A 24,652-nucleotide genomic window follows, 5' to 3' on the forward strand; every position below is an offset into this window, starting at 1 on the left:
CTGGGTTGTTGTCTTCCTCACAGCTGCCATCATCACAGTTTAGATCTGGTCTGATTTTTCACCGCCCCCTAGTGACTACTTCAGTTTCAGGCAATGGATCTCGCAGTTCCTCTAGAAGCTCTCTGGCATTTCCAAGGAAGACACCTCTTACTTATTTGGAGGCCACACCATTTCCTATGACACTAGGATCATTTCCTTCAGGACGTCCTTAACTTCCCTCCCAGCAAATCCCAAGACCAGCTTTCTGAGATAACAGCACACAAACCTTGTGTGATTCAGTATACCCGCTTTTGACCATTTCATCCCATTCTTTTCCCACTCCGTCAAGTACCTAAAAAAACATTTGCCTCAAAGTACTTATCACTTTAAATTGCTACATGTGTGTACTGTGATCAGTTCAGCCATCTACACTTTAGCCGTGTGTTGCTTTTGGAACCTGCTGACTTTGAGGAATGCAGCCTGAGTTGCTCACACTATTCAAAGTCCTCAAATTGTGCTCCCTGTGGGTGGCAAGACACATCCATCAACATATGCTGTAGTTAATCTCTTCCACTTCATTTTATCATAATATAAGTGACTTGCACCCTAACAGCTAACCCTAAACTTAACTCCTAACTCTAACACTAGAACAAACTCCTAATCCTAAACCTAATACTATTCAGAAGGCCCATAACCCTAATATTAAATGTAATGGCTAACACTATCCCTAATACTTACCCTAATCCTAACCTTAATGGCTAACCCTAAATCTAACCCTAATTTTAAACCAGACCACAAAGCCCTGAACATTAACCTTAACTTTAACCTCAATGGCTAACCCTAACCTCACAGTAACCTTAATGGCTAACCCTAAACTTAATGCTATTGCAAGTATCTATCACTAACCCTATCCCTAAAGGCTAATCTTCACCCCAGCCCTAACTGTAATGTCCCTAACCCAAACCGTAAGCCTGAAGGCTAACCCTAAATAAGATGTAACTCTTAAACCAAAACCTAAATATTAATCCTAACCCTGATCCAAACACTATGACCCCTAATCCTAGTTCAAACCCTAACAACAAGGCCCCTAACACTAACATTAATGGCTAACCATAACTCTGATGACTAACTGGGGACTGACCTGCTGGAGAGCAGCTCTGAAGAGAGGGACCTGGGAGACCTGGTGGACAGCAGGCAGACCACAAGCCAGCAATGTGCCCTTGTGGCCAAGAAGGCTAGTGGTATCCTGGGCTGCATTTGGAAGAGTGTTGCTGGCAGCTCAAGGGAGCTGGTCCTGCCCCTCTACTCAGCCATGGTGAGGCCACACGGGGAGTATTGTGTCCAGTTCTGGGCTTCCCAGTACAAGAGGGACATGGAGCAACTGGAGTGAGTTCAGAGGAGGGCTACGAAGATGCTTCGAGGACTGGAGAACCTGTCTCAGGAGGACAGGCTGAGAGAACTGGGCCTGCTTGCCATGGAAAAGAGAAGACAGAGGGGAGACCTCATCAATGTGTATAAATATCTGAGGGGAGGGTGTTGAGAGGACGGAGACAGTCTCTTTTCAGTTGTGCCAAGTGACAGGATGGGAAACAATGTGCACAAACTGAAGCACAGCAAGTTCCAGCTGAATATGAGAGGGCACTGTGAGGGTGGCATAGCACTGGCACAGGTTATCCAGAGAGGTTATGGCATCTTCTTCTCTGGAGACATTCAAAACCCGCCTGGATGCCATCCTGTGCAATACCATGTACATGTAGATGATCCTACTGGGTAGGGGGGTTGGACTAGATGATCTTTAGAGGTCCCTTCCAACCTCATCCATTCTATGATTCTGTAACTGTAATGACTAACCATAGCATCAACCCAAATGGCTAACCTTAACCCTAACTCCACCACTATCCATAATGGCTAGCTTAAGAACCCTGACGCTAATGAACCCTATCATTAAGTTGTACCTGTAACTCTAACACTAACCCTAAGCCTAATCCACTTAACCCCAACCATAGCCATAACCCTAATACCACAAACACAAACTGGAACACTGACAATAATGACTAACACTAACCTAAACACGACATCTAAATCTATTGGCTAATCCTAAAAACACCTAACCCTAAAACTAAACCTAACCGTGACCCTCACCTGAGCCCTAAATCTAATCCTACACCTAATCTAATCTTAAATCTAATGACTAACCCTAAGGCCCCTAGCACTAACCCTAACCCTAACCCTAAACCTAAGGACCCTAACCCTAAAGGCTAACCCTACCATTAATGGCTAATGCTAAATCTAACTTGTAACCTTAATCCCTAACCCTAGCCTTAATGGCTCCTTAACTATAACCTAACCCTAACCTTTGCCCTAGCCCTACCTCCTAAACCTAACCCCTGCCCCTAATGGAGATCCCCAACCCTACTCACTAACCCTAACCCTTACTGCTACACTGGAGATATATTTTCAGTCCTTACTTTTTCTTCTTATTATTCCTTTCCTTTCCTTTCCTTTCCTTTCCTTTCCTTTCCTTTCCTTTCCTTTCCTTTCCTCCTTTCCTTTCCTTTCCTTTCCTTTCCTTTCCTTTCCTTTCCATTCCTTTCCTTTCCTTTCCTTTCCTTTCCTTTCCTTTCCTTTCCTTTCCTTTCCTTTCCTTTCCTTTCCTTTCCTTTCCTTTCCTTTCCTTTCCTTTCCTTTCCTTTCCTTTCCTTTCCTTTCCTTTCCTTTCCTTTCCTTTCCAGCAAGAGACAAAAGAGTGGTTGAATAGTTGCTGAAAATTCACTCTTAAACCTGAGCTTTCAAGTTCAGTCTTTCTGAATAATTGCTTACCTTTCCCTTCATGATCTCCCATCAAGTATTATTCTTTTCCCTGAACATGATTAAAGTTTTCACTAATTTATTCTTAAAACATTTATTTGCTGCTACTAACTCCTAGTACTGTTCTACAAAATCCCTGGTGCTCTGTGGTCCTTCTTATGTATTTTTTTGTGTTTCAGTTAAAGCCTAATTTAATTTCTCTTTCCCTGCCTAATCACCGTCTCTGTCTTGCACCAAACCTTTTACAGAATTACTGAATCAGAGCATGGTTGAGGTTGGCAGGGACTTGGTTGACAGGGGAAGGCAGAATTGCACACAATACTCCAGGTGTGGTTTGTCAATGCTGAGTAGAGGGGAAGGATCACTTCCCTCGACCTGCTGGTGACCCTCTACCTAATGCAGCCAAGAATACCATTAGTCTTCTTAGCAGCAAGGGCACATTACTGGCTCATGTTCCACTTAGTGTCCACTGGGACTCCTAGGTCCTTTTCTGTAGAGCTGCTTTCCAGTCAGATACCCCCAGCATATGCTGGGGTGGTTAGTATTCAGATGCTCCTCTGATTTAGCCACATTGGTTTCCTATTTCAGCTCTCACTCAACAAGTATTTTGTTTACAAGAGAATCACAGTGAATACATTGCCAACAGAGTATCAGCATCAAATATTGGTTATATCAATAACAGTTCAGACAAGGAGAATCTGTTAACATATAGCAAAACTTCCACCATGAACAAAGAAACAAATTCTACCACATCAGATGTTCCTGAGGCTCATATAAGGGTACTGCCTCTTCATCCAACTGCAGCCAGGCTGTCTGGCCAGTGATTTGACTCAAATGAATACTGAATGCAACACATATGTGTGACAATGAGTATAAATGGTGAGACTTTGTAGGCAGAAAGTCAAAGAATATGTAACATTTACAATTTTATTGCTTCCAGCATGTTTAGATCACCTCCATCATTACTGTTGGTGAAATCTTAGAGTGGGAGGAAGATACTCCATCAACACCAAAAACCTATGCACCTCTACCGTTTTTTCTTGTTAACCACAACACTGACTTGCAAGCAACTACAAAATAATAAAAAATAATAAAACCAAAGAAAGAAAAACAAACAAACAAGCTTGTAAAAGCTCTTAGGTTTTAGATTTTGCTCAGCTTGTTTAAAAAACACATAAATTAGATCTAATTAGTTTTTAATCAATCTAGTTGAAGAAATTACTCTTTTGGCTGCTTTCACAGGAAACTTAAGTTAAAAGCAAATTATAGCTCTCTGATTGCTACAGACTCGAGAAAACAACTTCCTCTTTTTCACTCATAGCAGCCTTTTTCTCTATTTTTAATCAGATCTGATGAGTAGTTTGTCCTGGGCAAAGAAATGGATGTGTATAGAAACTGATTTCAAATTCATTTCTAATAATGTTTAATAGGTAGTAGATGCAGGCTGGATTTTTCTCCCCAGACAGCTCCTTTTTGAATGCCATGTATAAAATGTGATTCAGAGACAAGAGTCTCAGGTGTGAATAATATTTGATTTATGCCTGGCAAGCACAATTTCAGTCATTAAACTGGGCTTTTATGAGGCTCACAGCATGTTCATAAGCAAACTTGAAGCAAATCTTAATGGATGATAAAGTCACAAGTTTTACTAAGCCATCAGAATAAAAATGAAGTTACAAGAGAATCAAATGAAATGTAAATAAATTGACAGTACAGAAGAATGAAGTTATCAATTGATAGAAGAATTATATGTATAAATAGTCAAACATATATGCACAACATATTTACTGAGTCGTATAGAAAACTAACCACTACATGACAAACATAGCAGTTGTGGTATAGATTTGGCTTTAACTTTCTTTTATTTTCCATAATTGTTATGGAATCAATCTGAATATCAGCATTCTTATACAAAAATCTATTAAGCTCTATTTTTATTGTGACATCTGATCTCAGATTAACTTAGTAGCTTTCAGCAGCAGAGAATTGGGGAAGGACAGACAGTTTTGTTTAATCTCATTGGAGAAAGTTCAGTCCTTGCCAACAAAACTATTTCCCCTTCTGTTAATATAGTTTAAGCAAACAGAAGTGAATAGAACTTGCCAACCATAAAAAAAATGAAGCCTTATTCAAAAAGGGCTATTTCTTAGAGGCAAAGGGCTTTTCCCTGAAGGCAAAATCCAAGCAAAGGTTTTGTAGAAGACAAGGGCTAACACAGCAATTCAGGAACACTCTGAGTAACAGCAATGCTTATCAGAGAATTAAACATGTTTGGAAACAAGGGGAATTTCAGCTTCAAAAGAGGAAGCTTTTAGACAGAGGCTGCTTGCTATAAGAAGCACATGCATATTTGTGATATGAAAGGGTTGATTTTCTGTGATCAAGGTGTTCTGCATGTACTGAAGGACAGGCTCTGAGGACAAAGGAAAGTGAACGTTACTGTTGTCAGGATCTGTACAGGACTAGTTTGCCGTGTCTGAGACAGGAAGCTTAGAGAAAGAAATAGGGTACTCCCTAATATTGTGATAATGTTTTCAATTGACTGTCACCTCCTTTAGTTATCTTATAGATTTGAGCAGTTACTGAGGCAAGCCTTTGTAACACTCCTATAAACAAATAAGAGCATACGCTTGTAAGATGAAATTTCTATTAGTAAAGTAACTCTACAGCTGTTCTCTGTTTCATTTGAATCACAGTTGCTAATCATAGCAGCTTCACACGCATCTCTTATTCCCTGAAGCAAGCTGACCAACCCGTAACAGAGTGAGACAGAACCCTTTTTATAGTGCCATCAGCACAATATTTCCTGAACTCCTGGGGTAGGACATATATAATCAGAAACTGGGTAAGAAAATAATGTAGAACTGCAGGATATTTTCTCATTATGCACATTATAAAAATGGCAATCTTATTTTACAGCAGTAGGTAGGAGACTTGGGTCCTTTCTTCTGAACTACTGTAATTTTGGTGGCTGAGGGAAGGTATCCAAAACCTCTTCCTTTAGCTTTGTAAATCAGTTAATGTGCTGTAAGAAACACCATGAGAAAATAAACATGTATCCCCAGAGTGATTTCTGCACTAAAACTGGGAGTAGCAGAGCTTGGCTCATTTACCTGCACTTCTGAATATCACATCTTAATTTAATAATTGAGATTAATTTATTGCAAGAAGAAAAAGGTAGTTCCTGATCAGTGATGTTCTCATTTAAGAAGCAGAACGAGGTTTGCATCATATTCACAGCTGTTTTTTAAAGAGGTTTATTAAAAATCAAGCATATAATACCTGAGAACCAAACATATAATATGTTGCATGGCTGCTAATCCTTGTTATACATATTTGGGTGTATGTTAGGAATCAATAATGAATTTATTCTTTTGTATATGGCCTTTATCTTGACATGAGAGAAAAACTGTTTATAATAACAGAATAACAGAATTTTAACAAAATTAATTATTAAATTATTAGTTATTATGTTTAACAAAATTCTGTTATTTTAACAAAATAACAGAATAACAGAATTTCTAATAAAAGAAAACTGTTATTTGAGCTTGTGTCTGTGACACCCTGTGTAGCCCTGACTTGAGCTGAGAGCTTTAGCCTTAACACCAACCCATTAACTTACCATTTCCAGGCAAAGCATCCCTTGTAGAAGTCTTAGAAGAGGGATGGCCTGTGAGTGAGCATCTGAATTTCCTCTTCTGACTCTTGAGGAAACTCCAGCAGCTGACTAATCTGTTAACCAGTTGCCATCTCTAAGTTGTGACCTGTGTGGGAACAGGGGCGCGTTCCTTCTGTTTCCTTGCAAAGTCAATCGGGTTAGTATGAACTATGGAGAAGAGAATCAGCCACTTGCTACTTCCCAGCTGAGAAGTTTGCATGACTAACGTCAAAGCAAGGGCAGAGGCTGGGAAAGGAGGACAGATGTCATCATATGTGGTTACCTGTGATGCAGGAGAGGTGGTTCAACAAATTTGTCAATTCTGCAGCCAGATATAGCCTAGAGTGTGGAAAAACATGTCAGCCTGACCTGTAGGTGGAACTCAGAGCAAATACCACAGCTAATTCCAACAACTGTCTTATTCTGGCTGATGATGTTCTTCCCCTTCAAATTCCCCCCACAGTTTCAGTTACGTGGAGTACTTGTTCGTGTCCTGTGATTCGTGCTCTGGGACTGAGCATTGTTAGGCAGACTCTGTGCTCTCCTTCAGAGATACTTTTCTTTTAGTTGTGGATGAAGAATTCTGTTTGCAGAGGCAGTGGAATACTCCATGATCTTTGGACCAAAGGTATTATTTAAATAATAATTTGTGTTGTTTCATTGCTATTAAAAGACCAGATTGTGGGTGTTAGAACAAAGTAATCCCAGAATCATAGAGAAAGTCATAGTTCTCTGAATATGGTAATAATGAAAGAATGTTACTTAAAGAGGGGATAGTGAGAAGGAAAAAAAAATGCATTCATAAATTGAGAACTGTGGAGACAGATTTTTTAGAATGTAACAACAACGTAATTAAACAAATCCAGTATTTACAAATTTAACTTAGTGTAAAATAATTTTCTAAAATAGAATGAGCAATAGGAAAAAAATAGCAATTGATTACAACAGTGACACTTTATGGAGAAACACATAGGAAACGTAAGTTGTCTGAGCAATATTATGTTTTTAAAAATGTCCATTCCAGATATTTATACTGCATGTCTGAGTATTTGGGTGGAAGGAATACTACCATTCTCAGACTTTGCTATGTTAAAGGAATTTCCTTAAGTTTTTCCATCCCTTTGATAACACTTGCTCAAATCATCCTGTATTTCCAACGAAGGAGAAGGCTGATAATGTATTTGAGCACAATTTTATTTAGAACTCTCTAGCATAGCTTTCATGTCAGTGATGAAAAGTCTTAGTTACAGATGTCTTCAGGAGGCTCACAACACTACTCATGGAGCTACTCAGTGTTGTACAGCATGGAAATTTAAAAAAAAAAAAAAAATCCCTACTCAAGAAAAGTCAAAACAGTAGGTTACTGGTTTAGTGGACAGTTTTGTTTTGAGATCAAAATAAGGTGAAATAAGGGAGAGGAGAGTCTTCCCATGGAAGATATGTACCTGATGTAATAAAATAAATTAACTGCATGTTCTTAGATACTCTTTAAAAGTAAATTTTGAAAGGAACTGAAGGAGTTTGAGTCAAAGACCACAGATTTGACAGTATCTTTCAAAAGACAATGACTACATCCAAAAGTGAAAATGGGAAAAAAGAGAGCAAATGAAAATTCAGGCAAAAAAAAGGGGGGGGGGGGGGGGAAGGAGGGGGAACTACTATTGTCTGTGATGCTTCAATTTGCATATATTACACACTGAATTTAGAGGGAGAAGAAACAGAAAGCACAAGCCAATTTCAAAGCAAGTCCCAGAGGGCTTTCTCACAGTTACCCTCAAAAGTAAAATGAGCAAAGTCACCTCTTTTTCTCAAACCTCTATCTTAGAGTTCTTCAGGGAGGAGGAACTTTGTATTCAGCCAAATGGGAGCTTCCTCATGACTCCTCTCAAACTGCTTTAGCCAAAATAAAAGCAGTCATGAATAGGGCAACAACACATATGAGTACATGTACTCATGTTTTCTTCTCCTTTCGGTAAATAAAGAGCTGAAGGTAACTACTGGTGCATACTGACATAATTTCAATTAAAATACTTCTCCATTTTTCATCTCTGACATCCACAAATAGTTTGTAATCCTGAGTCACGAGGGCATCTCTGGGAATGGCTGACAGAGCTTCAAAAGGCAAGAAAAACACTTGCTACATAGTGCCTTTTCTGTAGCACTTCTTTAGCAAGGAAAAATGTTTACCTCCCTGAGGACCAACTTCACATACTTCTGAATGTCAGAGATGATTTTTTAAGCCCTGGGTCTTCAAAGCACTCCTAACTCATCAATTATTACTAGCATCCTGAAAAAGTGCCACAGACACAGAGGCACAACACTCTGAAGCGGAGTGCTCATGCACTGGACCATGACCACAAAGTGGGGCAGTTCCTTCTCCACCATTAGCCAGTAGCAGGCCATGCCATGAAGTAGAATCTATCTTTCCCCTCTTACCTGGTCCCTTTTGACTCCTTAACAATTCTGGGACATTGCCATTCTTTCAATGGCCTGAAGTTGTAAAAGAGAATCGAGCACATAATTTGTATTGAAAGTGTCCTTGAAAATGCCTAAGAAATCATATAAGTAGCCAACACAGAGACTCTTTAATTCCTCTTCCTCCCCACAGTCTTCTGGAGACTGCCTCCAAGGAGTTGCATCAGGTGGTTAAAGGCATCCTGTAAAAAAAGGAAGAGAAGCCGTTCACAGCACTGAAGTTTTTCTGTCCCACTTCATGATTCAGCAACTACCTCTAAATCAGCTCACATAAGAGAAGCAGTTTGTCACACACAGTTACCTCTCTTGCCAGGGTATGTGGAGGTATGTCCCTCTACAGACTCCCAGAATCCTTCATCGTGCAGCCACCCCCAGCTACACACCACCTGGAAGACAGCATCCAGGACAGCCTGAGGGACCTTTGAGACTTCTGTCCTCAGCTCCAATTCTAACCCATAAAGAAAGGCAAGGAGTGTTATCTGTTGTGTGTTTTTTGTTGGTGGTGATGGTGGGTTTTGTTTTGTTTATTTCCCGTGGGTTTTATTTCTCTCTCTTATTTTCACTTCTGGTTTTGGTTTTTGCTGCTCTGAGACAGTCATTGCAACACATGTCTTGTTATAGCAGTATACTCTGTCTCTTCCATTTATGTTTCCAGTCACCAAATTATTTTAAGTCCTACTCTTATAAACCTGCCTTGGATCAAAGAAAAAACAGGGCTATAGGACTATCACATTTTTGGTGTTGTTGTTTGTTTGTTTGTTTATTATTATTTGACTGAAAGCAAAAATTCTTGTTCACAGGAGAGAAATATGCCTGCTGAGAGGGACTTTCTGTAGGTTTCTATGACTTGGCACAGGCAATTTTATTTAGAATCATAGAAACATAGAATAACCTGAGTTGGAAGGGACTCACAAGGATCACTGAGTCCAGCTCCTGGCTCCACACAGGTCTACCCAAAAATTCAGTCCATATGACTAAGAGCATAGTCCAAAGGCAATCAGGCAATTTAGGCAATCAGTTGTGTAGTTTAATTTGGTGGGACCCTACCTAGGAGGAAAATTGCTCAGTAAAAGTTGCCACCACATAGCAGGTTGGTTTGTGCTCTTGTAGTCTGGAGCAGAAAGAGAATGATCTCTGTTTACAGCAATGAATTCTGGATGAGCCCCCTTTCCTTTTCCGAGGAAGAAATCAATGAGTCTCACTGATCACAAAGAAAATTTTTTATACCCTCTGACACACTTAGGATTCATTCTCCTCTTTCCTAAGAAAAGACGGTCTGAATCTAGAAATAAGTAATTACTAGTTGTGTGTTATATGGTACATGCAAAAAAAAAAAAAAAAAAAAAAAAAAAAAAAAAAAAAGACAGCTGACTGAGAGAAATTCTGTGTTAAACAGAAAAAGAGACCTGCGCTCCCAGAGATCTGGGTAAAGGTAAAGACCGAAGTGTACAAGCTTAATATAAAACTTGACAAAAAAAATGGAAACCATCAGAAAGCTATGCTACCAGTCAGGACACCAGACATCAATCTCACTGTTTTTAAGTATTGTAAAAGCTGAAGAGTTTTACATCTGCTCCACCAAAAGAGGATTCTCTGCATCATTCAGGAGAGTGATAGATGTTTTGAATGGGTTGGTGTGGAGACTTCTCCCAAATACATGGAAGTAGCACAGGAGATAGACAAATGTGCTGCTAACCAGCAGCCACAAGTGAGTCGGATGAAGGAGCTGCTATTTCACCAATAAATGAGAAAGACATGATAAAAGGGCCCAGGCTTTTAAACAGGATTAAAGGCCCCTACATCATGTGAACCCAAGCAGTCATAGAAGTGTTTTGCTTATAAGAGGATTCATAGTTTTTTTTGTTGTTGTTTTTGTTTGTTTATTTCTAAAAAGATATTAGTTTTTCTTTAGGTAACTGTGTGATATATAGTCTCAACTATTTAAACTATGTAGGATTACTCTCAGTTGTCTTTTACCGTAGTGAGGGATACGTTCCTGTTGCAAAACTAAAGGTCACACATTTCATCGCTTCTGGTAGCTGACATCATCATAAAGTCTCCCCCACCTCCTCCTTCTGTGTCACTTTCTTCCCCTTCTACTTTCAGTTACCCCATCTTCTTCCCCACACAGCCAAGGGCAAGCACGCTCCCCATTCCTCTTTCCTCTGTGCCAGACATTCTAGGTATTCATCCTGCCCTTTGCAGATCAGTGGCTCTGCGTTCCTCCCATAGCATACCCTATCTGCAGTAATCTTGAACCTCATCACCTTCTTTGTAAACCAGAGGCCTGTCATAGGATGATTCTTGTTGCTAAATGCTATGAAGAATACAGAAATACTTCCACCAGTCAGGGGGAAAATATAAGATTAACTTTCTCAAAAATCACTCTGAAAACTTCCTGTTTTACCGTTTCATTGGGAGTACTTGAGAAGGTACTGGAGTGTTTTCAAATTCTAAAATACTTGCTTAATTCTTCCTTCTTACAGTACCATGGAGGTCTGCATATTCTTTCTTCATGTAATAATACTTCTCCCAGGTAAGAGGAACATTTTAAATTGTAAAACCTGTTTTGATTACTTGTGTCCTGCTATACATTTTCATCTACTCAGAAACCCATTCCCTAGTAGTAATTAAACATTGCAGTTGTACAATCAAAGTCACAGAACCTATGTGACATATATTTAAATTATGTGCAGAGACTCTATTAAATATCTAGTAAGTATTTTCTCCAGGTTTATATCTTTACATTACATATACTTTATGTTGCTCTTAAATTTTCAGTTTAAATCAATCTTTAAAAATGTGTGTATATCACCTCTGTATACCATAGAGGACAGCAGTATTAAACTGATAATGGACAGTTTGATAAGGAACAACTGGAGTTTTTGGCAGCTGCAGAGATCACTCTGCAGTTTGGTGTTCCAGAAAGGCAGTGAAAACTTTGCTTTAGGAGAGAGACTGTGAATATACTCCTCCTTTTTAACACAGCAGAGGTATTTGCACCTTCTTGGACAGAGGACTGCATTTTCAATTGCAAGAAAAGACTGTTCTCCTAGCCCATCAACATCCATTATAACAATGGATACATGCTGTGGTGAAAGTGGGAGAAAAATCATCCCCTGTGTAATAACAGTATATACTTTTGTTGCATGAAGACATACATGTAATTGTGTATATTGACTATTTCTGTTAACAAGATCAGCAACAGAACTGTTAAATCTGACATTTAATTTGCCATTATATTCTACATTAATTACAGAACAGTTAAATCTGACATATAATTTGTCATTAAACTCTAGATTAATTCTTCAGTGAGACAGAAAGTGTTTACCTGTTTCTGACTTTCTGGTCATATTATCCTCAGACACCGATATTTACCACACAGTGTGCACTTTACATCTTCTTCAAAACTGTAATGCTGTGTTGTTCTATGAAGAGAACGAACTTAACTTTCAGAAAAGAAATTATGCAACTATCTCCTTTGTGGCAAAATCTCACTACATACACATGCAAGAACCCTTGACCTCTTGCCTGCTGGCAACCTCTGTATGGTAGGCCTTCCTTGGAAAGTGAAATATAGGAAGTAACAGTAATACAAATATATAAGTAATATAGAATAATATAGTATAATAATGTAGGATAACATAGTATAATAATATAAAATAATATAGTATATAAGTAATACAGTATATAAATAATATATATATAGTAATATAAGAATATAAGTAACAGTTTTGTGACCTGAACTCCACAGGACTAAGTGTGTCAGTTTGAAGAAGTAAGTATCCTCCCACACCTAGTGGGAGAATTTGTGTATAAATGCTGGTGGTTTTGTTGCTATTGTCGTTGTGTTGCCTCTGTGACTTCAAATACTTGGTGTTCTTTTTCAGCTGATGAAAATCTTAATTTCTTATCTTTCTTTTTTAAGGTATTACTGCCAGTGGGCATCAGGTGAAGTCATTTTTCAATCACACTGCATACCTGTCTTGCTATTTTACAAACTCTCAGAAAACTGACATAAAGGATTTAAGAGTTTTTTGGCAAAAAGGCATTGCTGAAGTGGTTCATGAAGTATACTATGGCCAGGAAAAACACGACAACCTTAGTCCTAAATACATAAATCGCACCAAGATGGATATGAACAAATGGACCTTGCAGTTGTTAAATGCAGGGATTGTGGATGAGGGACAATATACCTGTATTATACAGCACAGAGACAAAGAATCACCAAAGGTCATACACAAATCTGAGTGTTCACTGAGCATCATTGGTAAGTAATCTCTGCTAATTGACATCTGTTTTTGTTGGCGGTGGTTCGATGGTTGATTGGTTGGTTGATTCTCTGTCACTTTGTTTAGTCCAGAAACTTGTGGTTGTGTCCCCAGGCCACTGGAGATGTACCTGCACTGGAGCAGAATTTCTAAATATCATTCTCAATAGAAAATCCTCATCTCTGAATTAGCTAGCTCTGTATTAGTAGTACTATGGTGAAAGCAATCAGAAGAAGTAGAAAATAAAGAAATAATTTGTTCAACATTGAACATTCCTGACCCCCACCCTATCACATTTTATAGTGAAAACCATTCTGCCTTCTTTCTGTTGCTTCCTACAAGTTTTATGGCTTTTAGGACCCCAGAAAATACATGTTTTATTTACACCTGATGCACTGTCTTCTATTAAAAGCAATAGTATTAGCATTTACTACTAAAACATAGTATTAGCATTGTTGGAGATAGATCACAATTGAAACAAAAAGATCTCTGCAAACACCCAGCTATTTTATGAAGATATAAATTGTAGGGAAAATTAAGAAAAGAGCAGCTCATATGTGGAGGAGTAGAAAATCATATGCTCAGTTAAGGGAGGAGTGAAAATATCTCTGAAGAAAAAATGCAGGCATTGATGAGACTTAACTTGATTTCTTTCATGTTAAAGGACAGAAAATCTTTAGAGGGATGGGGTTCAGTGAGGAAGCAATATTGTCCTAATATGTATAATATTTTAGTAATTCCTAATATATTTTCATAATGTTTTTCTATTTTAAATTGCTCTCCTGGCAACCTTTGTTCATGTGGCTGTGTTTTCTCTACTGTTAGGATAGTGGTAGTTATTAGTAATAAGAGCTTCTAACTTCCACTGGTGTTCTCAGACCTCAGGATACTGCTTCAAAAGAGAACAGGCCATGTGTAACAGCAGCCAGAAACAGTGTACCAAGACTTCTGAGCCTATTTAGTATCGTGCTACCAGCAGATGTTTCCTCAGCCCACAAACAGATAGAAAGTCTAGATTAATTCTGGTTCTCCCAGAATTTATTTCCATGACAAGTATTTTCAGCAAACTTTCAGACCTCATAATTGGCACTCAGTATCAAGATCTCTAATTTAAGAGCTGCTTAGTATCAACCATTCAATTAATTCAACATGTTCCAGAAGTCTTATAAATAAGCATTAAAACTTTTCCAAACCTTTAATTTAGGAAGGTTGTTTTACACTATTTGCTGCTGTGTTTCTTTCAAATTACTTTCTGTTCAAAAAGGTCCCAAACGAAGGAACAATATGGAATTCCATGAGAATAAAAAATACTAAAATAAAATAAAAAAAAAAAAAAATCAAATGTTGAAATGTGCCTGTGCTTATCTACTCTTTCTTAACTAGAAACTTACAGCACGCATAGAGAACTTTTTTGTATTATGGAATTTCACACTTTTTGTATTATGGAATTTCACTCTTAAAATGGACATAAGGAAGTTTGACTGCTATACAGGAATGAAAGGACAGTCACAGAAAACTATCTAGACCACTTGATGACCAAACCTATTCCAAAATACCCAAGCACCTTCTAATGTAGTTTATGCATCTAGTTTATATATATTACATCAGGACAATACATAGGTAAAGGTATGTATATTATATGAATTTTATAAAGCCAAGATTATTTGTATAAGAACAATGAACACAGATCATTCTCCAGAAAAGGTGGGTTTCATAATGGAAAACTTTGACTCTTAAAACAGACAAGGTAGGGATTTTGTGGACAAGCTGTTTAACTGGAAATTCTGATCTTTCTGCTACATGTATGTAGTGCTTACTCTGGATTGATCAACAAGGGAAGAAGACTAGGAAAGCTATTTAAAAATAGGCTCTCTTCAAATTCTTGATGGTAGATCCAATGCCAGAATACAGACTAGAGTTTGTGTCCTCATTTTATAGAAGGAACACTGTAAAGTTTAAAAGCATGAACAAAAGCTCTACTAGAATTATCTGAGGGCTGGGAAAAAATACAGTCCAAGTAGAGATGTTGAAAGATTAATCAATTACTTTTTAACAAAGAAGACTTTAAAGAGTCTTGTGTTCTGAGTATGGGAACCCAAAATATACATAAAATAATATATATTTTAAAAGGCTAAATAATTCATTGAAGATATAAAAAAAGTCAGTGGCTGGGAAGCAAGTGAGTAAGCTGCATTGTCACTTTAGGATGCAAAAACAAAACCAGGTAGGGTGATTAAGCCATTGGGAAAAATAATAAAGGCCTGATGGATCTGCTGTGTCTTGAGGTAGCCTACTTGGAAGATTTTATCTTTAATTACAAATATTGTCCTGAAATATGCTTTTCTGTTAGCAATGCAGATACAAAACTCACATATAAGTAGTGCACACTCTGCATGCAAGCATCATCACTTTTCAGTAAATTAAGCTTCCCTTCCAGAAGCCATGAAAATGAAAGTACTTTGATAAGGGTATATTCCCCTACTTCCAGTTGCTTACTGTCAGTAAGATTGAAACTCTTAAATCACTTAGATGATATGGCAAGTTTCACAGCCATGGATTACCTTTCTGCCCTCCCCATAAAATACTAAGAATAAATACTCCAGACCAGGAGCTCAAGTGAGCAGTCAGATAAGCAAGTCAGACCTTGAGGAGAAAAAGGAGGCTTGAACCCTCCCAAGGGACAACTTAACTACATTTTAGGGTGCAAACAATATGTTTTTTTGTTTGTTTGTTTGTTTGTTTGTTTTGTTTTTCCTTCTGGACTCTTCCAGGCATTCAATTGACTAGAATAAATCTGTTTCCCTATGTACTGGCATAGAACAAACAAAAGCAACATGATTTTAGCTTGGAGAAGAGGAGAATGAGGGGTGACCTTATTTATGTTTGTAAATATGTAAAGGGTGAGCATCAGGAGGACAGAATGGGTGTAAGCTGGAATAGAGAAGGTTCCGCTTAAATATGAGACAAAACTTTTTCACGGTGAGGGTGACAGAACACTGGAACAGGCTGCCCAGAGGGTTGTGGAGTCTCCTTTTGAACGTCTAGAGACATTCAAAACCTGCCTGGATGCACTCCAGTGTGACCTGATCTAGTTGTTCCTGCTCCAGCAGGGGGATTGGACTTGATGATCTTTCAAGGTCCCTTCCAATCCCTAACATTCTGTAATCATATTTCTTCCTCCATTTACATTAAGGATTCACTGGGGCAAGGATTACAGCATGGATCCAACACTTTGAGTATGTATATAGAAGAGTCAGACCCCTTAGGCTCATATTTTTCTAAGAATATTTTGCCCATCTCCAATATTTCTCCATGTTGTCTTTAGCACAAAAATACTTTGACTCTGAAATACTTAAGTGTTTTCAATGAAGTCCTGAGCCTGTTACTTTTTTGTTTTCATTAAAAGATCCTGCTTATCCTTCATGTATTATGTTTACACAGTCCTTTTTTACCAGTTATTTCTTGACTTGGAAACTTGGCTTTTTAAAGCAACAGGCTTGTTTTTCATTGATTGGGAAGAGTATGCAGTGTCACAGAGTAAAGAAACCTGTACTGTAGTCACTTCTACATTTTAAGCTGAGCTAAGGGAGGCCTACGTTTCAAGTTAAGATGAGTGAATTTCTTTGAGCTGCAAAACAATCACTCGTAATATTGACAGACACCAAGGATGTGTCTACCCATGACAACACTGGACCTTCAACTTACCTCATCTGAAATCCCTCAGATAATTTATTTGCACACATTTCAAAATTAGAGGTTTGTATTTCAACTCATAATTAATTAAGAAGTTGAGGGTAGGTACTACTGTATCTCATTCCAATTTTGTGCTTAAGCAGGCCTGCAAGTTGTCCAGCTTTGATTATTCTAAAGTGTCAATTGGTCCAAAGAAGATGGGAGAGATGGAGGCCCACTCTCTGGCTGATCTGACCTATGCCATTGAAAAGTCCCAAGGTGAAGGAGAAGCAAGTCAGTGTATGCAACAAAAATATAACAAACCCTTCTTAGGACCCATATTGCTTTTCTGGGAAGATTGTTTAGATTTGATTATGCCTGAAAATCTCAAATAATTGACAGGAACTGTCACAAGATGTGGTGTGTCCAACTCATGATGCTTTTTCTTTGCTCTGTTTCAGCCAACTATAGTCAACCTGAGATAACACAGCTACCCACTGGGGAACTAAAGCCCAAAGAAAACTTGAATCTTTCCTGTTCTTCCAGCGGAGGTTATCCAGAACCCAGACAGATGATTTGGCTAATTTCATATGAAAACACAACAAATAGGCATATACATCATATGGATATCTCACAGGATGCTGTAACAAAGCTGTACAATGTTACCAGCAAGCTGAATATCACAGTTCCTACAAACGTCCTCACTAATATTAGCTGCTTACTTCACCTTAGAGAGGAGCTGGGGAGCCTTGTCTCAGCGCCACTAGTGATCGGTGAGTTTTCATTTGCCAGTTCAGATTTTTGCATGGGTAGGAGATGGGAACACTGTAGTAGAAATGATCACAGATGGCAGCATAGTCAAGGCAGAGAATAAACTCTAAGCAGCAGTATGGTCTAGTTACAAGGGTTGTATGTTCTCCATCCTGTTCACTGATAGCCAAGGCCACCAAATTCCTTCTCCTTATCTTACCATAGGAAGCCTTATTAGAGCAAGGAGTTGGCACAGGAAAGGAAGACGACTGATACACTGTTTAGAACAGAGGATGTTCATCCCTTCCCTAAATGCTGCTGCAGCAACAAAGCAACCTGGATGCCAGTATTAGGCTTCAACCAGTCTCTGGAGGTGACATTTCACTATTAAGATAGAGGTTGCTGCATCACAGAATCAGAGAACTGATGAGGTTTGAAGAAGCACCTGGAGATCACCCCACACAAAACAGGGTCAATAGGTAGCTCAGGGCCTCATCCAGTTGGTTTTAAGTATCTCCAATCATGGAGACTCCACAACCTCTCTCAGTAATCTGTTCCAATGTTTGACCGCTCTCACAGTAAATACGTTTTGTTTTGTTTTTCTGATGTTGAAGTGCTTGAGCTGCTATTCCTAACCTCTCTTGATAGAAAGGCTGAAGGTTGAACAGAAAAGACCCTTGGACCAAATTTAGTTCACAGACAGCCAAACAGACTGCACTGAGCTTAAATGTAAAGACCATGAAACTTTGACCAGTCTCAGAAGCATTCCTGGTGGTTTTCATAATATTTGGCATATAGAGTGTGTATTCCAAAATGACCACTTAGGGATTCTTTTCTCTGGGATTGTGGTGTGTTTTTTTTTTTGGTTTGTTTGTTTGTTTGTTTTCCAGACACCTCTTGTAAGATATGTATGTTCTGTGCCATTCTAAATATTCCCTGATTTATTAATGACTACAGTGTCAGTTGTGTTTAGGTATTCTTTGTCTGCCACACAGTTTGCTACTTTCACTTTTCTAGCTGAATACTGTATGCCACAGTGAGCCCTCATGGGTCAGGGTTCCATATGAATGAACCTTTCTTTCAACTAAAAATGTATTTTATTTATTGCTTGGGATAGGAAAACATCCAACATCTTTTATTTTTATTTATTTATTTTATTTATTTATTATTTTTTATTCATAAGCTATAGCACAAACACATAAAAATAAAGATGTTTCCCACTTTGGTCATTCGCCTTGCACATCTCCTTTAGTGTTGAAGCTGTGCTTCAACTCACAGGAACATGGAGCCCAGAGATGCTGGTAGCATTGCAAGAAAGCCTGCTAGGGAAGTACAGGCTTCCCTACTTAACACTTACTGCAGATGTAAAAGAGGATTGCAACTCGTTCCTAAAGAAGTTCCACAGAGCAATTTTCTTCATTTATCTTTAGCTAAAGGGTTAAGTCATCAGTGCTATATATAGTAAACTGCTTCTGAAGTCCTTACATTAAAGTAATGTAAATATTGTAATGTAAAATTGTATTGTAATTGTAAAATATATATATAATGCAACATATTGTATTGTAATTGTAAAATAATATAAATGTATACGTAATTTTAGTGTAATTAACATTAAAATACAATTCAGAAATCTTCTGAGGTTTGCATAGCCTACGTGTTGCTCAAGAGTAATACCATCAATAGTATTAGCCATAATTTTGCATCCCCCTCTTCCCTGTTCAGTTCTCTCCTCCCTTGCTTTACGAAAGTAAGCCACTTGATAAATAGTGATGGTGGGTAAGAAACCAGAAATTCTAGATAAAAAACAACTTTATTTGATGACAACTGACGCTGTATTTGTTGCTATCCCTAGCAACCAAGACCTCAAAAGGACAATAATCAGAAATAGAGGGAAACTCCCTTGAACTCCTTGCTTCTTTCACATCCCTTATGGCTTTTCATTAGGCTTCAATCATCAGTTCCAACAGATACCAAATAGTGAGAAATCCCAGGTTCTTGAAATTCGCACAGTAGCACAGAGCTGCAGTAGCACAGCAGTGGCCTCATAGGCCCTTGTATTAATCAAGCTGATGATTTCTCATGTTACCCAAACTTCAGAAATAATACTTTGCCTTACTGTTGTTGATGTCATTTAGCCTTGGTGGACTTGCTGGTTATTGGAAATGGAAATAAACCATATAGATAGTGATTATTTAACATTATTAAAGTACTGTAAAAGTAAAGGATACTGAGGGCCTTTCCCTAAACTTTTAATTCATATATTATTTTTGAGTTAGATTGGTTAAGCCAATTGTCACCAAGTTAAATCTTTGTTGTGTGCATGTCCTCTGTTTTCTTATTCAGAGATACAGAGAGAAGAAACGGAACAAGGGAAGGTAAATTTCTTTGGCCCACTTATAGCTGTAATTATACTGATCACACTTCTTCTGGGTTTTGTGATATTGAAGAACAGAAATATCTCATCTACCAGCCAGAGTAAGTAATTACTTCTCATTCAGCTTTACCTATATATAGCTGCTGACAGAAAATTGGCTTTTATGCTGGACTTAAATTAAACTTCCTTGGACAATTTAGTTCCTGCAACAATTTAGTCTATCCAGCATATCCAAACATTTTTCTCTTATCTCCTCCTGCAACCATTTGTCCCTCTTCTTTGTGCTGTGTGAGATTGTCATGGCACAAACATACCATTTTTTCCTGCACTTTCATCTTTTTAATGGCTTATTGTTAGATTTGGCACTTTATAAATCTTTATTGTCCATCAACATTTATAAGAAAAGTGGAGCTGGAGGAAGGATGAGATGAGGCTTCTGTCAAATGCAAGTATCACTGTCATCATTGAGGTGAAGGATCCAAGGCATTGCTCCACCACAGGCTGCCCAGTACTAGACTGGAAAAATTATCATATACCAGAACAGAATGTGATCTTTGTTTTGAATTTATCTGTTTTGTTGCAACACTAAGTCTCAGCAGTCCAGGGTTTATTCTGTGCTGAAAGGGCCCTTATGCTGGCATCAAAGTCTATCCTTCCTTTGTAGTAAGAAGGAAATTCATTCCTCACAGACAGTCCTCATTCCTCACAGAGACAAAGATCCTGAGGCCAACCTCATTCTTCCAAATCCTAAGATAAATGGACATGTGTTATCAATACTTTTTCAGCTCCTATTTCTCATGTTTCTGTAAATCACACGTTCATTTATTTTAGGTGTCAGTCTACCAGTCTAGAAGCTATCAAGCTTGAAATGGAGGCCAACAGCCAGAGTGTTGACTGGGAACTATCTCTGCATACAGTGAGGCCCGAGGTCCCATAGTATCGGATGCTGTGCCAGAACAAGAATCCTCTCCAGGTACTCTGCAGAACAACATGCAACATGTTTGTCTGATGACTGAAACCTACTATTCAGTGTTCTCTTTTATTTTTGCTACAGAATGGTAGCAAGTACAATGTTCTGCTTGCCTATTTGACTTTCTTTCACCCTTTGGGAAAACTGCTAATTTAATGGGCTTTTAGGCCAAACAAGTGCCAGTGCTCTCCTCAGTCTTCCACATAATTCATTGGAAAGCACAAGAATTTTCCTGGCTCTTGGTGTGCTTACTCTGTCTGAACTCCTGATAACAGAAGAGTAGAGGTAATGCCACCTTGGAGCGTCCTGCACCCAGTGTTTTGTTTCACTGCCACATGGACTAATGTATTTTTGCCTTCTGTGATACTGCTCAGAAATGAAGAACTGAATTTAATGAACCCATGAAAACTGGAAAGAAGAGATGAACCCCTTGCCATCCACATCCCACAGAAGAAGGATTCTTCCTTTCTTTCAGCACAGAGAGATGCAAAGACAATGCCTTTAGCAACCAGACTGTAAGGAGGATGGTGAGATCTGAGGGGCAGAGATCTTCCCACTTTGTCAGTAGTAACAGATATCCAGAGAAGCACAGCAGGAGCTGCTCCAACTGTTATAAGGACAAAAGAGAATCATTTTATTTTTGCTAGGACTCCTTCACAGTCTTGACAGGACTACAGAAAACTTTGCTATGCAGTTAGCAGCACTACTATTACTAGCTAAGTGGCAGCTTTTTTTAAGGGCAGGAGCTGACTTGGAAAAATCCTGAGTGTCTGCATAAGGAGAAACTGTTTAAAAATCAAATAATTCCCTAAACCTGTGCAGTTCTTCAGTTGGATGGTTGAGTTTGATCCCTGTGACCTTTTTGCTGTACCCTTCATTATGCACTGTAACATCATTAAATCTTGTCAGTGAAAGTCAATGAAGAAAGCAGAACAGGGTGGATTACAGAAGGAAATGTCTCAAAAATTGAGAAAGAGTTGGGCCACAGTCTGTGAACCATAACCCTCACTGGAAATATGAACAGAGGCAGTGTATTAGTCATGAGCCATAAATGCTTTGGGCAGAGCCATTGTGGCTTTGTACTAGTAACTTTCTTGTAAAACTCCACACTGGAAAGAGGAACTTCAGGACACTTCCCTACCTTCTGAGAAAGTCATGCAATTCCTATAGGATATTTGAAACTAGAAATAAGCTGAAGGAAAGATTTGTTTTGAATATAATTTATGGCTATTTTAATTACTTTTCTTTAATGCCATTGGAGCTTATTATGCCCAGATGGTTAGTATCTCTTACACTTTGTTCATGTGTATTCTGACCAGATGCTGTACTGCAGGTTTTTCTGATGGATGTAAGGAAATTAAAGCTCGAGTTATCACTTATTTGTATATAAATTTATCTAAATGTATCTAAATATAAATTTAGATATACAAAGTTAAGCTAAGCAGATACTGAAAACGTTTTATAAGTAGGTTGTGTTCCAGTTTGGTTGACTATGTTCTCCCTTTCTTAATTGTGTTTCAAAGTGTAAAGATGCACCAATCCATACATGATACTGTGCTCAACTATAGGGTATAGTTTTACCTTTCAGAACAGGTTCTCTGTTTCATTTAAAATGTGCTAGTTCTGCAATTTTGAACAATCTTTGCACTTTATATTCTTTAACACCACTGACATCTTTCAGGAAGAATGCAGTAGAACTGAGATAAAATTTTCTGAGATCTTGATTGTGTTTGTAAGCTTGACATTTTCAACATAAACGAGGACATGAACATCACATTCACAAGACAAAATTCAGCTTAGAGTTACACTCTATGGACATAAATTCTCTATCATTTCTGCCAATTACAAATATTCTTTTCTGTTAAATGATGTTAAGAGTTGCTAGATTCCACCTGGTTTTACCTCCATTTTCACGTGGATAAGAGAATTTGCATGTCTTTTTGAGTTAGCAAAACCATTTGGGAGTCTGTTTACTAAGCTATTTACACTAACATCACATACTTTCATTCAGATTAGTATCATTCAAATTATATGAAAAGTCAAAGGTTTTATTTTTATGTAAGAGTTTATATTTGCTAGCAAAGTTATTTAATTATATTAAAGTATACATATGTGTATTATTTTTGTGATATATATATATATATATTATTTTGTGTGTGTGTGTGCCGGTGTTTTAATCTCCTGACATTAAAGCAGTGTATTGGGGAATAATGATATCCTGTGTTATAGGGGAGGAAATGCTCCCAGAATTGCTCTCAGAAGCAAGTGAATAAAAAAATATTGCTGCAATGACCAAGAATGATACAACTAAATGTTTCATATGTTCATTCATGGACATGCACAACTCTGTGTATGCACACATCCTTGACTTGCTGACCTATATTCTTCAAAGATAAGATACAAAATTACAGCCTGAAAACTTGGCCTTTTGATTCTATTTGGTAGGTTGTCAAATACATCTCCAGTGTGTCACTCAATCTCCTCTAACTCTTGGTTAACATTTGATTCCCTAAACAAAGCATGCATTAAACTGTCAGGTGTACAAACTCAGGAAGATACTCAGTAGGCTTCTGTTGTCCCTCTTGATCTTTTTAACTCATGCTGGAATTCATTTTTTGTTGTTTTGTTTTGCTTTTTTTTTTTCTTCCAAAATTTCCCTTCCCACTCAACTGATTCCCCTCAAATCCTCATTAACACTGAGTCTTGTCTGAACAACACAGAGAGCCCACATTACTGCTACGAACAAGCCCTGTGGGTCTCCCATCTTCCATATGACTAGACTCACTCATGTACCTATACACTCTTGAACTCACAGCCTCAGAACTCTCATCAGTCCTGAAGTGCTGCAGAGCTGGTCAGCTTTAAACACGGAGGGTAGAAAAAACCATTACCAGCCTTTCATGTTTGTCCACAGTAAAAAATAATAGCTAGCTTATGGGGAAGATATCTGGAAAGTTTTGCTATGTCTCAGAGTCCTTCTCAAACATATTTGCTTAACCAAAAAATAAAAATAAAAATAAAAATAAAAATAAAAATAAAAATAAAAATCCTAGCACATGGCAATTCAACAGCTTTTCCAAGATGTCTTAAAAAGATATGTCTTTTTTAAGAAGACATGTCAACAGCTTTTCCAACATGTCTTAAAAGCCCCTCAGAGGGGCTTTTGACCACAATTCATTGACTACTATCACTCTACTATCACTACCAACAGATATAACCAGACACACACACACACACACAAACACACACACACAAAAAAAAGTCACACAGTGGGTTAGGTTTCTTTGTTCATAATAAGTGAACTTGTCTGTTTCCCCTTTTCTCTAAGGAGGAAATAATTTGCCATCCCTCTATTTGAGGCTGCCAAATTCCTTTTATTACCTTCTCAGTATCCCTACCTCTTCTTTTCTTGCTCTTGAATTAATGATCCCTAATTGCCTCCTGTACCTAAAGGGTATTAAAAAGCAGACAGTCTTTAGGAAAAATCTTAATTTGTATTGATTCAAATGCATTAATCCTCTGCACCATCATGGGTAGTGAGCACAGTAGGAAGGCACAAGAAAAGTGTAGCTGAGGTATTTGCATTTTTGTCTTCCACAGCAATACACTCAGATTTCCTTACCTGCTTTGTAGATTTCTTTTTTTTTTTTTCCCTTTTTTTTCTTTTTTTTTTTTTCCTTTTGGAAGCATGTGTT

At 38.0% G+C, this 24,652-nt stretch overlaps 1 protein-coding gene across 1 annotated transcript; it reads left to right on the plus strand.

The window, feature by feature from the left end:
- Positions 1–6,929: 6,929 nt before the first annotated feature.
- Positions 6,930–23,263, plus strand: CD86 (CD86 molecule). Its single transcript, XM_068698930.1, has 7 exons — positions 6,930–7,073; positions 9,234–9,385; positions 11,407–11,456; positions 12,849–13,190; positions 17,325–17,636; positions 19,957–20,088; positions 20,819–23,263. Exons 1-7 carry the CDS (start codon positions 7,056–7,058, stop codon positions 20,836–20,838), a joined length of 1,026 nt encoding a protein of 341 aa, XP_068555031.1. The 5' UTR covers positions 6,930–7,055; the 3' UTR covers positions 20,839–23,263.
- Positions 23,264–24,652: the final 1,389 nt, after the last annotated feature.

This window comes from Anas acuta, chromosome 1, assembly GCF_963932015.1.
Source record: "Anas acuta chromosome 1, bAnaAcu1.1, whole genome shotgun sequence".
NCBI lineage: Eukaryota > Metazoa > Chordata > Aves > Anseriformes > Anatidae > Anas > Anas acuta.

What these genes read in the sequence shown, in the direction of transcription:
- CD86 (XM_068698930.1), top strand. An exon ending in ATTCTAACCCATAAAGAAAG is followed by an intron (nt 9,386 to 11,406) that starts GCAAGGAGTGTT and finishes TCCTTCTTACAG; the next exon opens with TACCATGGAGGTCTGCATAT. An exon ending in GTGTTCACTGAGCATCATTG is followed by an intron (nt 13,191 to 17,324) that starts GTAAGTAATCTC and finishes GCTCTGTTTCAG; the next exon opens with CCAACTATAGTCAACCTGAG.